Consider the following 17,106-nt stretch of genomic DNA (forward strand, 5'->3'; position numbering starts at 1 on the left):
CACCAGAGCGGTACTATTTATCTACTTGCACTTTGACGTGCTTTTGAACTGCTAGATTGGCAGGAGCAGGGACCGAGCAATGGGAGCTCACCCCGTCGCGGGGATTTGAACTGCCGACCTTCTGATTCGCAAGTCCTAGGCTCTGTGGTTTAACCCACAGCGCCACCCGCTGGAGAATAAAAGGGGTATAAAAGAGTTCTAGAGCCATATAAAACAAGAACCCTCAATAGTTCATAGTAGGAACTTGATCAAATTCCTTCTTGGGATTTCACATTATGCAGATGATGTGCACATGAGTTGTGCTACGCATTTTCCTTCCACACTTCTGTGGTCCCTGTGTGAAGTGGAAGCTCAGGCATCATTCTCCACAGAAGAGATTAACAAGTTCCTCTTCCTATGATATTATGGAAGGATGCAAATAAAGTATACCCAAAGAGGCCCTGAAACATTCTTTGTTCCTGGTAATTATCCAATTTTGATGTGCTCAGCTCAAAAAAGTTCATCATTATTTTGTTTTTCCTTTAACATCAAGAACAAGAATTAACGGCATCCTCTGTTTATGAAGTTGCTTCTTCCAAAATGAATAGTACACTGGAAACAAAGGACACAGAAGCTAACCATGTTCCAAGTTCAGCATGCATTGGATTTTCTTAGTGATAGCAAAACTGTGAGAACTTAAGAGTTACGCTATATATATATATATATATATATATATATATATATATGGCTGAAGAAATTAGGCTTCCAGATAAGAGTGAGCTTAAGGCAATTCTTCTAAGTGGCAAGAAGGTCAAATACTTTTCGAATGATAGGTATCAAGAGACTGACTACTGCTAACCAACTGTCAAAGGTAATAGAATGGATGTCTGTTCTGTGGTGCTAATAAAGGGATTTCCTCTGATCCCCATGCCACCAATGTAATAATTTTCCTTTAGATTTAAGTGTAGGTGTTTGTGCTCAGAAGTTAAGCGCTTTGGGGGAGCTGTGGATGTAGCATGTCTGTCATTAATCAGACTGAAAAACAGACAAAGGGAAGAAGAAAGTGGGGGTGGTGGAAACAACTATAATATTTTTGAGAACAATTTCAAAGTGTCATAATTTAAAGAGGCATGTCACCTCATTCCTTCCCTCTTTACTTCTCATAGGTTTCAATCAGGGATGTGGGTGGTATTGTCGTCTAAACCACTCAGCCTCTTGGGCTTGCTGATCAGAAAGTTGGCTGTTTGAATCCCTGTGACAGGGTGAGCTCGCATTGCTCTGTCCCAGCTTCTATCAACCTAGCAGTTCGAAAGCAGGCCACTGAAAGTTGATAAATAGGTATACCACAGCGGCAGGAAGGTAAATGGTGTTTCCATGCACTCCGGCACTTGTCACAGTCCTCCATGCGCCAGTAGCAGTTTAGTCATGCTGTCCACATGACCTGGAAATCTGTCTGTGTACAAATGCCGGCTCCCTTGGCCTGAAGCAAGATGGGCGTCGCACCCCATAGTTGCCTTTGACTGGACTTAACTGTCCAGGGGTCCTTTACCTTTTTACCTTTTACCATAGGTTTTGATTTCAGGTAGTGGGAACAAATGTTTCAAATAATGCATCAAAGCTTTTCACATGTAGAACTTCCTAAGTGCATGGAAATGGTAAGTTTAGTTAAATGGATTAGATAGTGCTTGGAACATTAAAACTGGGGACAGAAACTGATGTTACGTAGTATCATCAACAGGAGCTATATGAGTGAACTCTGCATCCTCTGGCAATGCTTCCTTTATAATGTATGAAAGGAGAATTCACACTGAACTAGATGGTCTTCTAGGTCCCCTTCCAACTCTACAGTTCTATGATTCAATAATTCTAAGTCTCTTTCCAAACACACATGGAATCCATGCATTTCACCACAAGATAAACAATTTTGCAGTTTGCAGACTGTGTTATTATTTGCACAACATGCAGACCGATGATTTTACCAATCGTCCATATACCCCGCTTCCTCCTCTTGCTTTGTTTACCACCCAGCCTGATGGAGAATTTAAGAGAACTTGTAAGCTTGCACCCTATTTTGTGACATTCTGGTCGACCTAATAAAGATACTGCCCTACTTTGGATTTTGGAATGTTTCTTATGCCTCATCATAGCTATCTTTACATTTTTATGTATTGTGTTAAAGGGTACTGTTGGTTGGAGCCAGATTTTATATAGCCAGTGCTTTTTTTCTAAAAAAGAAATGTTTAGGGGTACTCTCATTTTCCTACTCATATTGAAATACTGCCCCTCAATGAGGCCAAACTTAGATTCACAAAATGTTTAGCGGTATGTGTACCCCCGCGTACCCGCATAAAAAAAACACTGGATATAGCTGGTTATACTTGTGAAATAAGGACTGGTGATGGGGCTCTTGCCCAATTACAAAACCATTTTGTCCTTTAACACTCATTTGCAGACACTTATCAAAGCAGATATTCCTTTTTACCATTCCCATTCACAAATGTCAACAGCAGTTCAAAAATACAGGCATTCATCCATAGACACAGATGTCCATTCAGACAGGAGGATATGAATTCTAAAACCATCTGGGCTGACATGTATCCTTTAGGTTTTAAGCTCCCCCCCCCCTTTTTTTCTTTTTTCTTGAAATATTTATAGCCAACCCTACATTTCTACAGACACCAGAGCGGAGTTCAGAGCATGAGATAAGCATCATATGATGACCAGCTATTAAACAAATAATCAAAGACAAATAAAGGCAGTTAAAGCAGCACCATGAGCTAAACTATCACCAACTTAAAAGCCCTTTGAATGCACAGGAAAACAGATTTTAACTTGGTGTCAAAATGATAACAATATCAGCACCAGTCATACTCCTAAGGGAGCTACTGTGACTGGAGCATTTTTATCCCTTCTCCTCGCATGGCATCCCACCCACAAACAAACCCTGCTGCTAGCAACACTTTAGTGAGTATTTTTGAGTCCTGATTCAACTTTTGGTAAACAGTTCTTCAGGCCATTTGGATAACAAATGTTGCACTGAGCATTAAAGAGTATCTGGGGCTTATTTCTCCAGATGTAACTACAGTTTTGGGGTGTTACTAAAAGAAAGAGTGTTAAATGTGTTTTGAAATAGCAGCTAAGACAGCCTTCCCCTGCCATCCGCTCCCTCTGCGTCTATTTGAGCTCTATCAAACTGCAACAGTTAATGAAGACAATTGATAGAACAGTGAAATGCCATCTGCCACTACTGTTGCTCTCAATGGTCCAAACCTTCTCTCTCTCTTTCCCCCCTGAAGTCCCCTGAAGAATGGTGTGTGCCTACGGAAGCAGAAATTCCCACACTTTTGCTCTCATTAATACAGCAAGCCTCCCTGGTGGCATATCAGTCATCTGCTTTATTTTCTAGCACACATCATTTGCAATTAATATTCAGTACAACTGACACAGAAACAACTAATGGTGTCATTAAGTCCTTCAGACCAGATCTGCCAAAATACACATACAGATTTCACTGTGGTCTGAGGAAACTGAATGCTGTAGGTTTATCACAAAGCACAGCCAAGCAGGTAACAATATGGCTCCATAATACAAGTGACTTGTAAACCTTTGCTAAGATGGTCATATGCCCTGAAAAGAGCATGTGCCTACTGGACTAGTAACCAGCAAAATAATACATAATACATGGTGACAAGTATTTATATAAAGAAAATGTTATTTGTTTCAAAACATACAGCTGAGGTGGGAGCAATCCCTTAGAGGATCTCTCAAGAGCAGAAAACAAGAAGATTCCTGTGCTCTTTTTTTGAAATTGAAAGCCCTGTAAAAATATTCTCACTTACATCCCAAGCATGAACTGGTGACCGTGTGCTTACGCTTCAGTTTTTCATAAGTACTGAATCCCCCAATGCCGTCAGGGTTGTTTCTAAGGTAACAGAATATGATGCCTTTGATTTAAATGAATCAGATTCTGGATATTCAGGACTGCTTCAAACACAGAAATAAACAAACAGCAATGGCGTCAGAGTAATACAGAGTATTATTTCTGAAGCCAGCTTGATTTATGAATAGCAGCTTAAATTACTTTTCAATCTGCACCATACAAGAACAGGAAGAAACACAATTCCTGTGCAACAGGATGCATCAGATTCAAAAATAAATAAATATCCAGTCCAAATCTAGTGAATATGATGCTCTAAAACAGGTGTCTTCAGAGACTTGCTCTCAGTCACATACAAAATGCCAGAGAAGATTTCATGTCAAATGATTATGCATTTATTTAAACACAGGTAGGCTTCATGCTAGTCAGTTTGCTGGTATTTGCACCTTGGGACTACCACTTCTCATTCAGAGAACCCTCAGTTGGATAAATATTGATTCAAAATACTAACATCAATTTGCATGGGACTCCCCTTCCCAAGGAACCAAATCATATTATCTGTTCACAACTGGGTCAATATCTTTTGCTCAATGACTGCATCCTTTCAGTCTCATTTACACTAATTATTTAAAGTTGAATTGCTTCATTCCAGACATGGCAACTCTTTCCCTTTGGTTATTTGACTTCTAACTGCCTGAAGACAGTTTTTCCTAAGTTTGAACAGTATGTGAATTTCCCCACTAGAGGAAAGAATATTTTGGATCATGTGTATTCCAACCTGAAGCAGGCATATAGGACAAATTCCCTCCCCCACTTAGGTTCATCTGACCATTCTTCACTTTTTTATGTCTGAAGTATATCCCCCTTAGGAGAAGAATTCAGCCAGTTATAAAAACAGTTAGAATCTGACCAGCTTAAGGTGGAGAATTGCCTAGCTGATAACAACACGAAACAAGTGTGGCAGGGACTGCAGTATCTAACCAACTACAAGGGCAATATGAGGAACACGGTTAAGGTTGATGATTTGTTGGCAGAGGAGCTGAACATTTTCTTCGCCCACTATGAGGTAAAAAGATCAGGTATCATAGCACCTGCCTGCCAGCCTACAAACTCTCAGCCCCTTATTCTATATGACCATCAAGTGAAAGCTGCATTGAGGGTGGTGAATCCCAGTAAAGCTGCTGGTCCAGATGGGGTGCTGGGGATAGCGGTAAAAAACTGTGCCAATCAACTAGCAGGGGTCCTGACAAGGATTTTTAACATCTCTCTGCAAACGGCTTGTGTTCCATCATGTTTGAAAGCAGCCAAAGAAAACAGCAACTAACTGCCTAAAGGACCACAGACCTGCTGCATTAACATCTGTAGCAATGAAATGCTTCAAGAGATTGGTCCTTCAAAACCTTAGGACATGTTTTCCTCCAGATTTTGATAAACATCAGTTCGCCCATAGGAGAAATAGGTCAACAGATGATGCCATAGCTACAGCCTTTCACCTTGCAGCGAGTCATCTGGAGAGACCGGGGAATTATGTTAGAATGCTGTTTATTGATTATAGCTCGGCTTTTAATACCATTCTTCCGGACATTCTTATCAAAAAGCTGATGGAACTAGACCTTTCTTCTACCATCTGTGAATGGATTAAAGACTTTCTGAGGGATCGGACACAAACAGTTAGGATTGGGCCTGTTACATCTACGTCCCTGAAGCACAGCACTAGCACCCCACAGGGATGTGTGCTGAGTCCCTACCTGTACTCATTGTATATATATGGCTGTATTTCATCTGATCCATCCACTGTAGTTATTAGGTTTGCAGATGATACTACCATAATGGGTCTAATTACAGGTGGAGATGAATCAGCATACAGGGATGAGGTTCAAAAAGTATGTACATTGTGCTTAAAGAATAACTTGCACTTAAATATTAGCAAGACAAAGCATATGGTTTTGGACTTTCAAAGGAAGAGAGGGGAACTAGCCCCGTTGTATATCAGGAGGGGGTTGTGTGGAAAGAGACTCTTCCTTTAAATTCCTGGGAGTTTACCTTAGTGAAGACCTCACTTGGAAAAACAATATAACTCAGGTGGTTAGAAGGCCCAACAGAGACTCCATTTCCTCAGGGTCTTGCGAAAGAACAATATTAAACAACAATTGATGACCTCCTTCTACCTGTCCACAATAGAAAGTGTCCTCTCATATTGTATCACAGGGTGGTATGTTGGCTTGACAGCCACAGACAGAAAGTCTTTACAGAGGGTGGTGAACACAGCACATGATATCATGAGCTGTCCCCTGGGCCCGCTAGATGACATCGCAAGGGGTCGTTGCCTTACGAGAGCAAGAAAAATTCTCAGGAACGATTCACACCCCGGCCAGCACCTCTTTAATCTTCTACCTTCGGGCAGGAGATATAGAAGTATAATCAGTCGTACCAACAGGCTAAAAAACAGTTGCTACCCGTGGGCTGTTAGGCTGCTGAACGGAAAATAATACAGTGCAGCTGACTTTCGGGGTCGGTGTGTTGTGCAACAAGCACACAGAGTGCAATGAGATTGAGTGTTTGGGAGGGAGGGGGCTCGGTTAATTTCATTGTACACAGGTTGTACATTGACAATAAAGGTATTCTATTCTATTAAACATAATATTTTGCTTTAATTGTAACTATCTATATAAATTGCACTAGCACTGAATCTCTACTGGCACAAAACTCACTGGATGACCTTGGGCCACTCACTTTCTCTTGGCCTAACCTGAGCAAAAAGTAAATAAGTCCCAACAGAGACAAGCTAATTACCAACTAGGGCCTACATACCCAGATAATGCAAATTTAAAGAATATAAATCTGGCACTGTGAAATTATTTTATATCACAAATATAAACAATTACAAACATAACTTGAAATTATTCAATAAAATAAACTGAAATGCATTTCATCCTTATTCAGGGCTATTGCATGAACCAATGCATTATGGAAATTTTACAGCCTAACTCCGCCTTAGATCCCACTAGTCTTAAAATAGTCTCTTTAAGTGAATCAGATGGTATAGAAGGATTTTTCCCCCTCCAATCGCTCTTCCTGCTTTGCTCTGGGAGCAGCTTACATTCATCCCAGATTTTAATTATCAAATTCTTTGAAACGTTACCCAGGGATGTTGGGGAAATGAGATTTTATTTTATGTTAAGTTGATCCACAATTAGGTTAGCTTGAAGAAGTTGATTAACAGTGAATCCTGTGCATGTTTACTTTGAAGTAAGTCCCATTGAGTTCAGTGGAGCTCCCTGCACAGTAAATGTGTGCAATTCTGTACTCATTTACCTGGAAGTAAGTCCAATTGAACTCTGTAGGACATACTTCTGTGTAAACATATAGGATTGCACAATAAGGCTACACTCCTATACACACTTACCTGGCTAGGAGTAAGGTAACTGAAAATTAAGATTTACTTCCTAGCAGATATATATATGCTTGCACTATAACATTTGGTACAGCCCAGCTGACTTCAGTAGTCTTGAAGCACATTAAATTTAAGTTTTATGAATTTAAGTATTATGAGCTATAGATGGAACATTAGGGCTGCAGTCCTATATATACTTACCTGGGAATAAGTCCCATTGAACTCCATATGGCTTACTCCTGAATATGTATGAACCAGATTACACTGCATGTCTATAAACCACAAAACATGGCCTACTTCTGTAACATGGCAGCTACTTCTGAAATAGCCTACAAAGTTTGTATTTCTGATTTTAGAAAGAGATAACATTACAGTATTAAGTGCACTTAAGATAACTGATTTCAGGGGATTTAAGTATGTCCAATATCTGTCTGCTTTAAACAATGAAAACAAAACTATAACTTCATTATCTGCAGCATGATTCATTAATGGAAAAGATAACAGTATCAGTGTGAATATCAACAAATAATGCTTAACATCACTATAATTCTACAATATTTGCAAGTTTTATCTTGCACAAGCTCTGTATACCACCCTCAGTATATAAATAATATGGGGAAATATAGAGGAGCCTAGTAGCTTGTTCAAAATTACAAAGGTCACCATAAGTATTAGAAATCTATACTTCATTTTAGCCACCCCACCCAGTGGGTGCAGTTCAGAGGAATGTGACTTCAGAGTAATTCCCACAGTGTCTTTCCCCTATGGCTCATGAACATGGACACCATTGCAGGTGTGGAGAATGGCAGGATAGCACCCATTGCTCATATCCCCATCCTGTCTTCCCCTTCCATTCTGCAAACTCAGAGCAAAGCCAAGGTGCTATGGATGGGGATTTGGATTATATGCCTGGGCTCCTCATCTGCATAGCTGCCAACTTTTCCCTTTTCTTGAGAGGAATCCTATTCGGAATAAGGGAATTTCCCTTAAAAAAAGGGAAACGTTGACAGCTATGCCCATTTGCCATAAGACCTGATGCATGTATCACCAAGTGTGTATATCAAGGGTAGAAAATCCAGGTTCCTTGATGCCATATGGGGGATCCTTTCATGTTCAGGTACTGTACCTGTGGAGAATTGGATATTTAAAAAAATCCTACTTGGTTATTTCATGTTTGGGCGCTCACTCTGTATGAAAGAAACACCATTAAGTTGTTGGTTTGTTTGTTTTTTTAAAAAAGACTTGAATCATTTGACATCCTGATAAAGCCTTACGTTCTTGGAAAGATGTGAAGAGCATCTGGAATCGGCTGCTTCGGCTGCCTTCATCTGCCCACATGCGGATTACTCCAAGACCTGTGCGCAGCATCACATCATTAGCAACAGTGCTGCAAAACTTAGCTTTTAAATCCTCCACTGAGCTACTTCCATCATAGACAGCCACAAAATTCCTTTTGCATTCATTAGAATTCTGCATTTCATAGTCCAAGAACCGTAAATATATCTACAAAACAAAAAAAACCAGTGAATATGGCAGTGTAAACCATCATTGGAACAAGAGGCATTTCAGCAACATTATTTCCCTTTAGAAAAAAAAATCCACAAATCCACTGGTGTGTAATCAAACACTGGTTGTGTTTCTGCTCTGGGGAAAGTGCAGGATTATTAATGGAACTGAGCAATATTTTTTAAAAAGTAATTTCCATTGGGATGACTATTTATTCTCCCTCTAAATATGCATATGGTCAGCACATGCATGATCATCACCTGCTGACACATCAAGTAATTACTTGCATGTGTGAATCAGCCATAATAGCAACAACAAAAATCAAAATGGAAGGCTTTATGTATTACTGAATCTGGAGCAGAAAGCTAAAAAGCCTTTTACTGTACTTTTAAAAAATTTGTGGTTTTTGCACTCTGAGAAAAAGAACCAGGAATACAATTGCAATTTCATCCCTTTATTCATGGGGAAAGTATAAGATCTAATGTTTGAGAACCCAGGAATCCTTTGGAAATAAGACATTGGTTTTCCTTTCATATTTCCTCAAGCAGGGTGGATTCTAAAGGGTTAAAAAAGCACCTTGTTGTTAACATCTCTGTAATTTCTGATGTAGTAAAACATCAAAGCTGTTCCATTGACATAACTTAATTAATTATTTCGTACATTTTATATATTATGAACAGTTTCCAATTCAGTTCACAGAAGAAGAAGAAAATCATTACAAATCAAAACAGAAATAACAAGTAAGCAACCGTAAGACTGAACAGGTGAGCACTTAAAAGCAGCAGGTTAAAACAATTAAAGCTGCAATCTTACATACACTTACCTGGGAGTAAATCCTATTTAATTCAATGGGACTTACTTTAGAATAGATATTGATATGATTGTGCTCCAAAACTGAAAACTTTAAAAGTGTTGGTTGGAAGATTATTATTTTTTAAAGATTAGCATCAAAAATTAGCAAAGAGAAGAGGGCACTACAATAAAAATGTCTTCTCTCCAGTTTCCACTCACCTCACCTCAGAAGGCGGGGCATGTGGAATACAACCTTGTTTGATGACCTGACACAAGCAGTTTGTTTACACAGGCCCAAGCTGCAGTTGCATAGCGTGGGTTGTCAGCACCCGGGGCAAGGCAAGTAATTTGCGCCCCCTAACCTGTGGATTTGCGCCCCCTAACCCGTGGATTTGCGCCCCCTAACCCGTGGATTTGCCCTAACCCCAGATGTTGCGCCCGGTGCGGCCGGCCCCCCCTGCACCCCCCACGCTACGCCACTGCCAAGCTGTAAATGGCTTGAAGGTAAAAACCAAAATTCTTGAGTGTTATTCAAAAATAGACAACCAGTGCAGTAGTTATGCAAACAGGTGCATCTGAATAAAATTTACTGTCTTCTACCATTTTTAAAGCCAAGTTTCAAAGCAATCTGTCAAGCTCCAGCAGAAGGCTATTGAGAAGGGCTGCAGGGCTGCTACATTTATGATAATGATAGTTGAGAGACAAGCAAACTTTGTATCTACTCTCCTTGAACTGTTTCTATCCCAGATCTCATTAGAAGAACCTGTAACAAAGTTCTGGAACCTGAGTTTGCTTATTTCTTCCTCTCTACCAGTCCATTTTATATTTGTGTCATGTTGCTTTGGGTGTGTTTTTGTTGTTGAAGAGCCAGCTTAAAAAAAAACACCCAACTTCAAATAAATAAATAAATTTATAAAATCCTACATACAATGTACATAATTTGTACAAATTAAATATCAGATTTCCTGCATTCAACTGTATCATTTTATAGTAAAATAAACTATATATTATTGTTTTAAAACAATATATTATTGTTTTAGCAAATTTGCTTTATCTGTTATCCAGAGTTGTCACACATCTGTATGGTGTGTGTGTGTTTTTTTTAACATGTAAATGTACATGGAACCAATTGACACACAATAATCAGTAAATTGTATGACCAAAACGAAAGAAATGAAAAGATGGGGGGGGGAGAATGTGATCATTTGCTTCTATGGAGTATAGATCAGGCATAGGCAAACTCAGCCCTCCAGATGTTTTGGGACTACAACTCCCATCATCCCTGACCACTGGTCCTGTTAGCTAGGGATGATTGGAGTTGTAGTCTCAAAACATCTGGAGGGCTGAGTTTGCCTATGCCTGTCTTATATCCTGTGTCTGATTCTGATTATTTAGACGGGTGTGCCAATGAAATGTATGAGACTTCCACATATTTCAGAGAGGATACCAATGTAAGGAAATGTAGAAGCAGGTGCTAGGCAAAGGAGAATGATGAGGGGGTTGAGAGAGAAGGGGACAGAGGAGGTGTCCAAAGGCAAAAAGGCTTTCACTTTTCCTTTGCTCTCAGCATCCTCTAAAGAATTTCATCCACAGTTACCTACTTAGATCTAGCAGAGTAGAGGTTTGTCCAAGAGCCCCACTGCAGTTAGCTATGCAAGAATCAGAACTTACTTTCTCTTGTCTAAGCTTGACACACTCCCTGTGCTGCACTACACTGGGCCCTGCAGAGTGAGCTGGAGTCTTTCCAGCTGACTTCAGTGCAGTATGTTATGTAGCACAGAGCTAAAGGATGAAAACTGCCTTATCACAAAGTCATTTGAACTAAACTAAGCTATGCCCATGCCCAGTTTGTCTTCTACTGGTGACTATCAGATGCAAAATTTAAGACACTTGACCTTCAGCCTATCCATAACTGAACTGTGGCAACTATTTTAGGGGTGGGGGAATCTACTGCATTTATGTTGATGCATCTCTGAGATGATCTGTGTATAAGCAGGAAAAGAGAAAGGTAAGCAAATAGGAATATAGGAACATAGGGAGTTGACCTAGACAGAGTAAGGCCTTTGGTCCATCTAGCTCAGTATGATCTGCATTGATTGGCAGAGGTTTTCCAGGGTATTCAGACAAAAATCTTTCCCAGTCTTCCTAGAGATGTTTGGGTCTGCTACAGCTCTTTCCAAGAAGGGAGGTCTCTCCCTCAATGTCCCTTCTTCAAGGAGCCAGAAGGCCTATGCATAAAAGGAGCTATCATGATAAATTTCTCCCCCTAATTTGCACTTTTCTTTTGGTTAGATTGATTACTTAATTGGGGTCATTGCTCACCAGTCTTCAACTTCTTTTATACTAATTTTTAAAAGCAGTTTAGTAGCTAATTTGATAGCCATGTCACCACCCCAGATGTACACTCTGTTTTTCCTCCTATATTCATCTGAAATCTTCATTAATGTTTGGCCAACTTTGCTCTGTAATGACAATTCCCAAAATGTGTTTCATCTCAGCCTAGGGGGTACGAAATTAAGTCACCAATAGATAGACAACAGCACAGCTATACAGATGAGGTATGTTTTATTACCCAAAGTTCCTGACTTGCAACCTTAGTCTCAAGTCGCTAGACTAAGCTTTTACCCCATGGCTGCTGGAGATAACACTAGTAAGCATGACAGAGAGGATTATGTTGCAAACAAACTGGTGTTAAGGGAATCCTACTCCTGAACAATCTAGCTAGCTTTAGAAAAGCAGCATAAGCTGATCAAACTCTTACTTGTGTTGCTCTGTAAAAATGGAACACTTTGCTTTAATCCACAAGCTCTTTAGCCTCCACAGCATTATAATAGATAGAGCAGTATTTATTCTGCATATCACACATTACTAATCAAGTGCAATTGACTCAAGATTTCAAGCAGTATTATTTGAAAATATTTTCTTTCAAAAAATAGATTATTTTCTAATAAAGCTTGTGCAGTAGAGAAAATCCTAACCACTTTAATCATTTGTCCTTTTCATGCATTTGTGGCAAACACATAGAATCCACAGCAATTGCTTATCTTCCACTAGGTGTGCATAAGCATATGTATGTGCGCGCACCAACCTACCCAGGTATAATGATTTTTTTATTTAAAAAACGTAGAACTGGAAAGGGGTGGGCAGACTAGCCTATGTATCATGTCAGATTTACTGTCTTTTGCTCAACCATAGGCCTGCTCCCTCCCTTTTCGCTCTCTCTCTCCAAAAGAACACATGAAAAAACTATGTGTGAATTGTACACATTTGTACTCATGTATTATGTTTAGATTGTTTCTTTCACAATATTTAATTTATTCTGCTGGTTAAATTATGGTTTGTTTGTTTGTTTTGTCTTACTTGAATTTATTGGTGTGTTGTGAACTACTCTCACACCCTGCAACTTCCACCACAATTCCCACTGGTTTTTTTGTTTTGTTTTTGATAAGCCTGCTTTGGACTAAAAATGGGTGAGAGATTTTATTCAAATTTGAAGCTGAATCTATCAAATTTGCACTGCCTGAAACAATATGAGAACTAAAACACAACCATCCTTCAAAATTCACACTTATCTGAACTTTGTGATGTGGGTCTCCAACTAAACAATGCTTTAAAATACGTGTAAATTAGGAGGAATGTGCATAAAAGGAATATATTGGTGAAAATAGCACACTACACTACATTGTATTTGGATAATTTGCTTTAAAATCAAAACTGCAAACAAAAATTGTTTATTAAGAGGAATTCACACTAAAATTCTGAAGAATTTTCACAGGAATTTTTTTTTTTTTTTACATTGCCAACAGCTTCAGAAATGTGAAGAACTGGATTTAAGACTGGAAGTATTGGAAATGGAGAACCAACTGTGGAAAGGTGGCATGCAAATAATCTAAAGCAATCAGTACCTCAGGTTTATTATTATTAAAATTATATTTTTATGTTCCATTTCAGTGGGTCACACAGCCTCTGCACAAGCAAAGCAGGATTACGAAAGCCCAATAAACAGGTCTTCTGGAGGCACACTTGATTATTCCAAGTGGTGATTTCACAGAGTGAACCTATTGCAGCAGGATATCAAAACATGATGTTTCCTCTTACATGTTACTTCCAGAAGTTAAAGTGCAAATGTACTCTCCCCTCCACCTAAAGTTCCTCCCTGAATCTGCACCCTCACTAGGCTTTTCTTTCTTTTCTTTTTTTTGATAGAAGCCCTAATTCAGAACTGTGTAATTCATGGCAGGATTCAGCCACTTGAGACTACCTACTGTTAACCAAGCTGAAACAATCAGAGAAGAAGCTGTGTTCGTCTGTTGCTGCAACAGCGAATATTTTGTGCTTCTGCTTCAAAAAGAGCACTACTATTTTATAAGCCTGCATTTGTGCATTTGGCATTGCAAGTGCTATCTTATAAAACATAATTGTGTGACAGAAGGGAAAGAAACAACCATCGCATATTATGTTTTCATACTTCTGCTTGAAAATTTCACTGAAAACCTCTCTCCAAACCATCAATTCCATGTTGTTTTGGCTAAAATAAATGAAAAGTTCTGGAGCTGAATGCTGGTACTGCTTGAGCTTTGGTATGTCACTGCTAAATGCCAGTGCCATTAGCAACAAAAGTGATAAAGCATCACTGCAGCTGCAGCACATATAATTTATAGCCCCTGATCACATTATGGTTTAAATTATTGTCTTGTCACGTTTATGATATAGTCTCATCCTAATAATGAAAAAAGCAATGTAGGCTGAATTGGAGTTTTTTGCTTTTTTAAATGAACACAATAAAAAGCCCTGACTGCATACATCAAGAGATAAGAATCACTGCAAAGGGTGAATAACATATAACTTCTGTAACAGTAAGATCATAATTTCTTTATAGCTAATCACTTTTGATGAATTCTCTTTTTTCATCAGTCACTGAAGGTTTGTTCTGACAACAAGATTGATTGGGCAGGTCAAGAAACCATCAGAAGACTCAGCCAATATCCTAGAAAAGCTCATTGAATTTTTTCATTCTTTCATCCAAAGCAGAAAACTACATTTGGGCTGAGAAAAACATATCCACTCATATGGTTATAAATCTTCCCACAAAGAACTTAATAGTTGTACGTTTTGAGAAACAAATAGCTTCATGTCTAATTGGAATAATCAGTGTTTAAATTCCAAAAGAGAGATGGTAAAATTCACATATGCCAAACAGACACGTGTTTCCTGGCTTGGAAGTCTTGTCTGCTAATATAGTCTGTATTTGGACCATCTATATTTGACTAGGAGAGGGCAAGAATGGGAAACGAGTAACAGCGATTAATGCTGAAGACTTACTATCTGTAAAGAGACTTGCTCCTGCTGCATTTTTATCAATACTTTCCCCTGATATATATGAGAACGATGTTGTTGTTGTTGTTGTTGTTGTTGTTGTTGAAGAAGAAGAAGAAGAAGAAGAAGAAGAACCACCGCATCAGAAAACTCAGAGAAGTGTGATTTTCAATGGAAAAGCTGCATTTTAGTTTGCATAGTATTCCAGGAAGGACAAATAATTTTCTCTCCTGTCCCTAATTAAAACTAGCAGAATTGGTGTGGCCAGGTGGGGATTTTAAGCTAAGCTGCCCTGATCAGACTATCTGAAGCATCTTAATGGTGAAGGGTTGTTTATCTGGCTTACTCTCATTGCCAGCTGGTTGGAAGAGATATTGAGAAAGGAGCTATTCTCAGGCCCTGGGGGCTTTATGACATCTACAGATCTATGGTTGTCGAGCCAGGATGAGATGGATCAGTCAGGTGCGTCCTCAGCACACCTTTAACATGAGCAAGTGGGGAAAGATATGGATCGTTTAATTTACTGATTTAGCACTGGAAGCCAGAGTAAAGTTGCCCATATAAGGGAGGTTCTTCCAGCTCCCCCGATAAGTTTGCAGGAAGGTGCACTGCACTGCAGGTTAGATATGGCCAACAGGTTGTTTCTCATTACAAAACCTTAGCGATGTGCATTCCATGAATGAGCCATCTGCCATGAGGTGATAGGGGAAATAGCGGATGCGTCAGATCTACCCATATTAACTTATCATCATCAGCAAGCTTCAGACCACAAAAGCCAGCCAGTAGATCCTGGAGTCTCTTTACCAATAAACCCCAAGTGTTAAGAAGAATTAAAGTAGTATAATGGCATAATGTGCCTTTCAGGGCAGTGTTGACATACATAGCCAAGGTTACTTTAATCAGATGTCAACCAATGAAATCCTGAGAATGTGTCCAAATCAGAAATCCTCACTTGCATTTTGTTCAATTTTATCTTTATTAGGATCTCCTGCAAGGATCGCCCTTGTTGCACCTGAAATTCTCTTCATTTGTTTGCTGTATGTGCACTCTTTTTCCTCTTGTTTATGTGGTATGTTTTTTAAAAAAGAAAAGTGTCATTTTTGAGCAAGTGCAGCTATACATACCAATAATTCTGAGCAAAAAGGACGGACAAAGCTTGAGAGCAGAACTACATGTCTCTCTTCAAAGCTTAGATCAGGCATAGGCAAACTCAGCCCTCCAGATGTTTTGGGACTACAGTTCCCATCATCCCTGACCACTGGTCCTGTTAGCTAGGGATCATGGCAGCTGTAGTCACAAAACATCTGGAGGGCCGAGTTTGCCTATGCCTGGCTTAGATGCAACTTCTCCTTTGCAAAAGAACCAGGAGCCCACAATTCTATTGGAGTTGCAGTGGGCAGGAGCAGTGTGCTTAACTCTTTGTTCATCCTCTGTTTATCATTCCAGTTCTCCACCATCAGTAGGGAGCACAGGCCTAGAATCCATGATGGGAAGAAAGTGGCTGGGAGAGAGTTGAAAGAGAAAAACTCTGGATGAGGGCTTTCCCTCCTGCCTGTTGCTCACCTGATGGAAAGGGCCACCTTTGTGAAGCAGCCACTGCCACAGGGCTTTGAAGACACACCGTAGAGGAATAATGTATAGTTCTGCCCTGAAATATCTCCTCCTGATTGTGGAGACAAACAAAAAGTCCTACACTTCATCCCCAAAGGAGTTAACTGAGGAAGATGCACTAGCAAGTGCTTATTTAATAAAGTACAGACTGCCAGGCAGAGAAACTTGGGCTACACTAACAAGCATTCAGTACAAAAATAAAGAAAAAATTACTTCTATGTGAAGGCAGAGAAGAGGGGAGCTATTTTTATATGAGCAATGTGGAGGGGGGATGTGGGGAGACGACCCATGGTACTATGGCATGGCTCCAAGAAAAGCTTTAGCTCTGTTTTCATTATTTCCAGATAAATAAACAAAAGAAGGCCCCCAGGCCTTGGTGCATCCTGTTTACTAGACCCTCAATTTTATTATAGATATTCAGGGCGGGTTTACCTATTCAGCCTTGTCAGCAGAAGCCCTGTGAAAGGACTTCCACTTGTGCATTGTTGCCTCCCCCCACCCTCCTCTCCACTGCATTCCCTAAATTTGCTGGGTGGGGGAGAAGAAGCCCCAGAACACTGTGAGAAAGGAGGGAGTATTGATCCATTTGGCAAGCTGTAATGCAGATGGACTGATTGGAATGGCTCGATGT

General features: G+C 39.7%; 1 protein-coding gene across 5 annotated transcripts in view; it reads right to left on the reverse strand.

The window, feature by feature from the left end:
* Positions 1-17,106, reverse strand: part of NETO1 (neuropilin and tolloid like 1) — a 104,512-nt gene that overhangs the window by 17,316 nt on the left and 70,090 nt on the right. For 4 of the 5 annotated variants that reach the window (XR_008331519.1, XR_008331520.1, XM_053396630.1 and 1 more), the window contains exon 7: positions 8,525-8,753. Coding sequence is in view for 3 of the 5 variants with exons in the window: in XM_053396630.1 (XP_053252605.1) it covers positions 8,525-8,753 (229 nt within the window). In the remaining 2 variants the exon portion in view is untranslated. Of the gene's footprint in view, positions 1-8,524; positions 8,754-17,106 lie in introns of those variants that run through there. The other variant, XM_053396632.1, reaches the window with a different exon arrangement.

This window comes from Podarcis raffonei, chromosome 7, assembly GCF_027172205.1.
Source record: "Podarcis raffonei isolate rPodRaf1 chromosome 7, rPodRaf1.pri, whole genome shotgun sequence".
Lineage (NCBI taxonomy): Eukaryota > Metazoa > Chordata > Lepidosauria > Squamata > Lacertidae > Podarcis > Podarcis raffonei.